General features: G+C 64.4%; 1 protein-coding gene across 1 annotated transcript; it reads left to right on the top strand.

Moving 5' to 3' along the window:
• The first annotated feature begins 336 nt into the window (after positions 1 to 336).
• ZNF512B (zinc finger protein 512B) lies at positions 337 to 5962 on the top strand. Its single transcript, XM_054723700.1, has 16 exons — positions 337 to 457; positions 756 to 898; positions 1249 to 1377; positions 1495 to 2279; positions 2395 to 2621; positions 2726 to 2797; positions 2895 to 3041; positions 3203 to 3327; positions 3397 to 3489; positions 3685 to 3783; positions 3862 to 4032; positions 4176 to 4370; positions 4579 to 4680; positions 4952 to 5014; positions 5343 to 5441; positions 5654 to 5962. Exons 1-16 carry the CDS (start codon positions 337 to 339, stop codon positions 5900 to 5902), a joined length of 2820 nt encoding a protein of 939 aa, XP_054579675.1. The 3' UTR covers positions 5903 to 5962.
• The last annotated feature ends 1951 nt before the right edge of the window (positions 5963 to 7913 follow it).

The following is a 7913-nucleotide window of genomic DNA, read 5'->3' on the forward strand; positions in this document are numbered from 1 at the left end:
TGGGCGTGAGGTGCGTGGCTCTCGGCACCTCGGGGCTGTGTCCAGGACTCATGGAGCCCATTGGACCTGGTGAGGGTCTCAGGAGGGGTTAGATCCTTCCGAGCTGATGGGGTCTCCTAGGGAGAGCTCAGCTGGGCAGTCACTCCCCTAAACTAGAAGCCCCCCATCACCTGCTTTCCCTGTGACCAAGAGCACAGGCAGGCTGGCTCCCTTTTCTGCAGCCAATGAGCAGGTCTGTTTGGGGGGCTGGGGGAGGGTGTGTGCAAGGACAGCCATTTCAAGTCCTGAGAGCCGGTCCTGATGGACCTCACAGGTCTGTCCACTTGCTCTGCAGCAATGACTGATCCTTTCTGTGTTGGAGGCGGCCGCCGGCTCCTGGGGTCCAGCAAGAGTGGGTCTGGGAAGGATGGCAGCCAGAATGAGGCCCGGCTTCCTGTGCGGCATGATCCAAAGCTGGGTAAGAGGGGTCAGGCTGAGGTCAGCTCCAGGCTGTCACAAGCAGCAGTGCTGAGTGTGGGCCACCTCCTGAATATCCAGCTCCCGGGTCCAGGTAGCTGCCTGGGCTCCTGAGAGCCTTCCCAGGGTGGGGGCAGCCAGGGGCCCTGGGTTCTCGTCCTAGGCTGACGACAGCCTTCCACCCCCACCCCATGCCCCATGAGGGGAGGGAGGCTTCCCCCAGGCCTCGCCAGCCTCCTGGAGAGCAGGTAAGATTCCAGGGAGCACAGCTCCAAGCCTTGATGTGCCGTGTGCTGCAGGGTTGCCGGTGTCCCGGGGTGGGCAGACAATGCCTAGCCAGGCCCCACTCTGCTTTGACCCGGGAAGTCCAGCCAGCGACAGGACAGAAGGGAAGAAAAAGGGGCGTCCGAAAGCTGAGAACCAGGCCCTCCGAGACATTCCCGTGAGCTCCCTGAGGGCTGGGTGGGGCTCATGCTGGGGTCTGCCTGTTAAGGCCATTGCCCTGCCTTTGCTTGCCACCCACATGTCCAGCACCACGCCCTCAGCCCACATCAGTGGGCCACTCTGTGCCTAGGGATTCGTGGTGTGGCCCGGGGCCCCGTGGACCATGTTCGTGGGCCCCTCGCGAGCACCCTCACTGCTCAGGGTGGCCTGGATCTTGCTGCGGTCCCAAGGTCGAAGGGCTCCTGCATTCTGCCTGCCCTGCAGGCCAGGGCAGGTGCTGAGTCTGGGGCTCGGGTCAGCAAAGGCCGGGGTGGCTGAGGGTCAGCAGCCTGGCCTTTCCCACGCCAGCTCTCCCTGATGAACCAGTGGAAAGATGAATTCAAGGTGCACTCACGGGTGAAGTGTCCCAACTCAGGGTGCTGGCTGGAGTTTCCCAGCATCTACGGGCTCAAGTACCATTACCAGCGGTGCCAAGGGGTAAGGGGCTGTGGGCTGGGGAAGAGGAGGCCTGAACCCACCCTGCCCAGCTGTTGGCTTGGGTGTGTCTGCACAGAGGCCTGGGCAGCCCATCCCACGCCTGCCCTCTCCACCCAGGGCGCCATCTCAGAAAGGCGGACCTTTCCCTGCCCCTTCTGTGAGGCCGCCTTCACCTCCAAGACCCAGCTGGAGAAGCACCGGATTTGGAACCACATGGACCGACCCCTGTCTGCCCCCAAGCCTGGGCCAGTCAGCCGGCCAGTCACCATCAGTCGGCCCGTTGGGGTCAGCAAGCCCATCGGAGTGAGCAAGCCTGTCACTATTGGCAAGCCCGTGGGTGTCAGCAAACCCATTGGGATCAGCAAGCCAGTGACGGTCAGCAGGCCTGTGCCGGTCACCAAACCAGTGCCCATCACCAAGGCTGTGCCGGTCACCAAACCAGTGACGGTCAGCAGGCCTGTGCCGGTCACCAAACCAGTGACGATCACCAAGGCTGTGCCGGTCACCAAACCAGTGACGGTCACCAAACCAGTGACGGTCAGCAGGCCTGTGCCGGTCACCAAACCAGTGACGGTCAGCAGGCCCGTGCCGATCACCAAGGCTGTGCCGGTCACTAGACCTGTGCCAGTCACCAAGTCTATGCCAGTCAGCAAGCCAGTGCCAGTCACTAAACCAGTGACCACAAACAAGCCGGTGCCGATGACAAAACTTGTAACGGTGACAAAACCTGTGCCGGTCTCAAAGCCCGTGCCGGTCAGCAGGCCCCTGGTGGTCGGTAAGCTGCTGACAGTCGGCAGGCCCCTGGCCATCAGCAGACACACACCGTCCTGCAAAATGGTGCTGCTGACCAAGTCTGAGAACAAAACTCCTCGGGCCACGGCCAGGGCCAGTGGAAAGAAAAGGTATGGGGTGCCTTCCAGGTCAGGGGTGGGGTGCTCACTGGCTGCAGCCTGGGATAACGGCCCACAGCGCGCCCCTCACCCCCCTGCCTCCTGCTCCGTACCTCCCTTCCTGCAGGGCTGCGGAAGGCCTGGACGCCTGCCCCCTCCCACCCAAGCAGGCGCGGTCAGAGAGCGGGGAGTGTGGCCCAGCCACCACAGGCCAGGGCTCAGCCTTCCAGCCCAGCACAGACCCCAGCAGTGGCCCCCTTTCTCTGGGCAGCAGGCCCTTGGGGGGCAAGGAGGTGCCAAGGGCCACAGGCCCTGTGTCCCTGCCTGAAGAGGGAGCCGAGCGCATGAAGCACAGTAAGACGGGGCGAGGGGTGCGGCAACAGCCAGGATGGGCAGCGGCCAGCCTCCCGATGGTTATTTGACCAGATCTTGGCCCTCTTTTCTCTCCCCTGAGTCAGGAAGGAAGCAGAAAACACCCAAGAAGTTTACAGGGGAGCAGCCATCCATCTCAGGAACCTTTGGACTCAAAGGTGAGGCCCCAGTCAGCCAGGCACCTGTGGGACGGGGTCCTGCACAGGTGTGCTCAGGCCCTTGGCCCACACCTGCGCCACCCACATGTGCACACAGGCCTGGCCAAGGCGGAAGACAAGTCCCGAGGCTACCGTGCCAAGAAGCAGGAGGGGCCTGGCCCCGAGGATGTCCGAAAGAAGGTGCCGGCCCCTGCCAACACTGTCAGCAAGGAGGTGCCGGCCCCCGCAGCCCACTCAACCCAAGGTGGGGGCCACTGTGTGGCGGGGCACAGGCTGGGTCTTGACTGTGAGGTGGTTACTGGACCACACAGAGGGGGGCTGAGTGTGGACCCCGGGCTGTGTGCTTGGCGTTCAGGGCATCTGGGAGCCCAGGACAGCCCCTGAGGCCCTGGCTCTGCCCCGCAGGTGGCCCCGAGGAGCAGTGGCAGCGGGCCATTCATGAACGGGGGGAGGCTGTCTGCCCCACGTGCAGCATGGTCACCCGGAAGACCCTCGTGGGGCTCAAGAAGCACATGGAGGTGTGTCAGAAGGTAAGGCTGCCCCAGGGGCTTCTGTGGGGAGGTGCCCAGAGCAGCTTCTCATGGGTCACCTGTCTGCAGCTGCAGGATGCCCTCAAGTGCCAGCACTGCCGGAAGCAGTTCAAGTCCAAGGCCGGTCTCAACTACCACACCATGGCTGAGCACAGCGCCAAGGTACGCCACAGGGCCCAGCTGCCATCCCGCCTGACCACTGCCACTGACCACAGACCTTCCCTTCATCTCACCCACCCTGCCAGCCCTGCCCACTCACCTTTCACTCCCACACTGCCTGCCCACGGACATCTGTGGCTCCAACTCGGGGCAGGGGCCCAGTGGGGATGGGGCACTGAGGCTGGGCCTGCCCCCCAGCCCTCTGACACAGAGGCCTCCGAGGGGAGTGAGCAGGAGGAGCGCGAGCGACTGCGCAAGGTGCTGAAGCAGATGGGGAGGCTGCGCTGCCCCCAGGAGGTCAGTGGGACAACAGGTGGGACAGGGTGGGGCGAGGCACAGCCCCTTGCTGGCCTCTTACTGACCTGTGACCCCCAGGGCTGTGGGGCCGCCTTTTCCAGCCTCATGGGCTACCAGTACCACCAGCAACGCTGTGGGAAGCCTCCCTGCGAGGTAGACAGTCCCTCCTTCCCCTGTGCCCACTGCGGCAAGACCTACCGCTCCAAGGCCGGCCACGACTACCACGTGCGCTCGGAGCACACGGCCCCGGTGAGTGGCCAGTCCTGTCCTTCAGGCACTGAGCATGTGTGCCCCCCACTTGTTCATGCGCCCTGCCCACAGCACGCGCCTGGCTCCCCGCACCTGCAGGCCATGTGGCTCCTGTCATTCACCTTGGCCTCCTCACCTTGCAGCCCCCCGAGGAGCCCCAGGACAAGCCCCCTGAGGCCGAGGACCTGTTGGGTGTCGAGCGGACCCCCAGCGGCCGCATCCGCCGCACGTCGGCCCAGGTGGCCGTGTTCCACCTGCAGGAGATTGCAGAGGACGAACTGGCCCGAGACTGGACCAAGAGGCGGATGAAAGATGACCTGGTGCCTGAGACGGCTCGGGTGAGCGCCTGGGCTCTGAGCAGGATGTGCCTCCACGTGGGGTTCCCTGTGATGGCCCTGCCCCTGTGACCTGGGCCAGCGTTGACCTCGAAGGCTCGGATCTCCTTGTGGAGGGTACAGCTGAGGGCCTCTTTAGAGCAGTGGGAGTGTCGCTGTCAGCTCGGGCCCAGCTGCCGGGGCTCACCCCGGTGCCTGCCTGTTTTCACAGCTCAACTACACTCGGCCAGGCCTCCCCACACTCAACCCCCAGCTGCTAGAGACGTGGAAGAACGAAGTCAAGGAGAAAGGCCACGTCAACTGTCCCAATGACGTGAGCTGGGGCAGGCTGGTGGGTGGGCATGGGGACGCTGGGACTTAGGGACAGAGAGCCCAGGTATGGCCCTGGGTGACAGCCTTCCAAGTGGCCAGCCTCCCTGTGGTCCCTGGGCCTCTGCAGGGTGCTCAGACAGAACCCTGTTGGCAGAGAGGCCTCGACCTCAGCCCCCGAGGCCCAGCCTGCCCACAAGTCTCCATGGGGTAGGAGCTATGATTTGTGTGGGGGCGCTGCCGGGAGGTCCTCCCCATGACTGTCTCCTGCCCAGTGCTGTGAAGCCATCTACTCCAGTGTGTCCGGCCTCAAGGCCCACCTCGCCAGCTGCAGCAAGGTGAGTCCCAGGCTGTCCACCATGTGCACAGGTGCTCAGCGGTGCCCCCGGGGCCCCACACGTGGAACATGCGGGCTGGCCTTTTGGGCAGCCTCCTCCGTGAGCCCAGGACTAGCTGGTGCTCCGTGACCACCTCAGCCCAGGACCCTTTGCCACCCCCCAGCTACAGACAGAAGTCAGTCAGTCCCAAGTTGTTCTGCCCATGGCTCCTCCCATGGGTGCCAAGGGGCATGCTGACCTGCCTAGATAAGCCGGGGCCACCTTCCCGTAGCTGCAGGTGGGGGAAGTCCTGGGCCAACCCCTGGGGCTGGGCTGCCGTGTCTTGCAGGGAGACCACCTGGTGGGGAAGTACCGCTGTCTGCTGTGTCCGAAGGAGTTCAGCTCTGAGAGTGGCGTCAAGTACCACATCCTCAAGGCCCACGCAGAGGTGGGTGGCACAGCCTGTGCGAGGGGCCGGGGGCCTTGTGCCTGGACGGACTGGGCCGGGGGTGGGGGTGGGCGGTGATGTTTGAGTGAGAGGCCAACGTGGGAAGACCGGGTGCCTCTTGTGCTTCTCGTCCATGTGGCTTCAGCTTCCTGAGGGCCGAGAAGCTCGGCGCCCTCCGTCCCGGGGCCTCCACGGCTGTTTCTCTCCCCCAGAACTGGTTCCGCACTTCGGCAGACTCGCCTCCCAAACACAGGAGCCAGGAATCGCTGGTATCCAGGAAGGAGGAGAAGAGTCTGGCAGGCGGGAAGAAGCGGGGCCGCAGGCCCAAGGAGCAGCTCCCAGAGGAGCCTGCGCCCAAGATGCACCCCCGCCAGGAGGACTGGCCCCCAGGAGGCAGAGACAAGGGGGCCCGGGGCTCCACTGGCCGGAAGGTGGGAGCCAGCAAGTCCCCCGAGAAGTGAGCATGGCGGTTGGCAGGGCCTGGCCCCATGCTGGCCGAGCCCTCCTCTGTCCAGGGTAGGGTAGCTAGCTTTGGGATGCCCTGCCCGCCAGTTCCCCAGCCCCACCCCTGCCTCCTCCTCTGTCCAGTGGGGCAGCCCTGCTCTTCTCCGTGAAGGCGGCCCTTCCCTGGCAGGCTGCTGCAGGCACACCCGGGCTGGGCTCCCTGAGAAGGGCCAGGGGCAGTCACAGAAGTGCAATCGCCTGGAGGGACATTCATGGGCCTGGCAGAGCCTGGAGGGGTAGAGGGAGGGTCTGCAGCCTGGGCCTCGGTGCCATGGGGGTGGTGCAGAGTGGCCAGATGCCTTTTGGCCCCGGGCACGTGAGCTGCGTGCCCCACCTGCTTCCTCAGGCCCAAGGCTCGGGGGTCCCTGGTTCTGGGCTGGGTACCTCAGCAGCCTCGCCTCTCTACCCAACACTGGAACCCCAGCACCCCCAGCTACCTCCCTGGACAGACCCTGAGTCTGACCGCTGCCGTGCTGACCTGATGGTCCGTCCCCGTCACCCTTCCCGCCTCTGGTTCCTCAGCTTCTGTTCTCTACCTCTCCAGGCCCACCCTCCCTGCCTGTGTGACCCCTGCTGTGCTTGGGCCCCCCCCCACACACACTGGCTTGTGTCCATTCTGGTGGGGAGAAAGTGGCCCCGCCCATGGGCTCTCTGCCATCCCCAGCGGTACTCCCTGCTTGGGGCAAGGGAGGGCCTCTGGTTTTCCGCTTGCAGGGCTGCAGGAGCTGGGGCCATGAGGAGCACGCTCCAGCTTTGCCGTCACTGCGGGCCTGGCTGGATAGCCTGATAGGTTAGGGACAGGCCAGTCTGGGCCCTGGGCCGTGGGCAGGTGGGGCAGGGAACAGCCCAGCTCTGGAGTGACCACTGCAGGAAGCAGCCTTCTGTCTGCTGGTCTGGTTGGCCTGTGGCCAGGTTCCTGTGGGAACACCCTACCCTTTTTGTGCCTGCCCCTCTGTCTCTGGTTGTGTGGTCTTTCGGGAGAGCTGAAGGCCAGGGAGGGCTTGGCCAAGGTCACAGTGGGTTGATGGGAGCTCTGGGCTGTCTTGGCTCCCTTTGGGGCCTTGAGGACAGCTAGGCCTGCAGGCTGGGGTTCCGGCTGGAGTCCAGGGCACCTGGAGGAGTGGGTGGACACCTCTGGCCTCCTCCCTGGGCCCCGCCTCCCAGCTGTGGCATTGCCTCGGGGAGGAGGACACTCGGTGGCACTGGGTTTGGATGGAGGCTGTTTTCCACAGGGGGGGGTGGGCTGAGGGCTCGGCCTTGCCGATCCTGGACGATGTGAATTTGGATATTTTCCTGTGTGCTTGTTCCTCCTGGGTGTGCAGTGGATGCCAGTCTTGTGGCTGTGACAAGTAACAACCTTTTTTTATTCTGTTTTTTATACAAAAACTTACAACAATCTGACATTTTGGTGCTAAGGGTCTCCTGGTGCCAATGGTGGATCTGGGGGCTGGGCTAGGGTCCCTGGGGCCCCTCCCCTGCTCAGGGAGGCAGTACTGACTGGGCACCTTCCGCCCCAAGCTGCCATCCTCACCCAGCCCTGGAGAGGAGGGCTCCAAGCTGGACTGGGCTCTCCTCCCCCTGCATAGGGGCCAGGTCACTGTGCTGCCTGCCTCTGCCTTCTTTGTCCAGAGGCTCTTCCTGGGCAGCCCTGGCCTGGTGGTGTAGGGAGGGGGTGTAGAGATGTGGATCCTTCCTACTCACACGTATGGCACATGGGAGTGACCCAGTGTCAGTCAAGGTGGGCGCAGGGGCGGGGCTCTGGGACAGAGGCTTTCCTTCCTGTGCCCTGGGTGTCACTGTGGTGCAGAGCCGGTGGCGGAGGTGGGTCAGGCAGCCACTGCAGGGGCAGCCTCGGGAGGGAGGGGAGCGGGAAGCAGGCGCTGACGGGAGCCCCGGTACACTTTCTCCGCCCTTGTCACCAACGGCTGGCGGAGGTTGGACCTCAGCACCTCTACTGGGGACAGCCGC

This window comes from Eptesicus fuscus, chromosome 12 (assembly GCF_027574615.1).
Source record: "Eptesicus fuscus isolate TK198812 chromosome 12, DD_ASM_mEF_20220401, whole genome shotgun sequence".
NCBI lineage: Eukaryota > Metazoa > Chordata > Mammalia > Chiroptera > Vespertilionidae > Eptesicus > Eptesicus fuscus.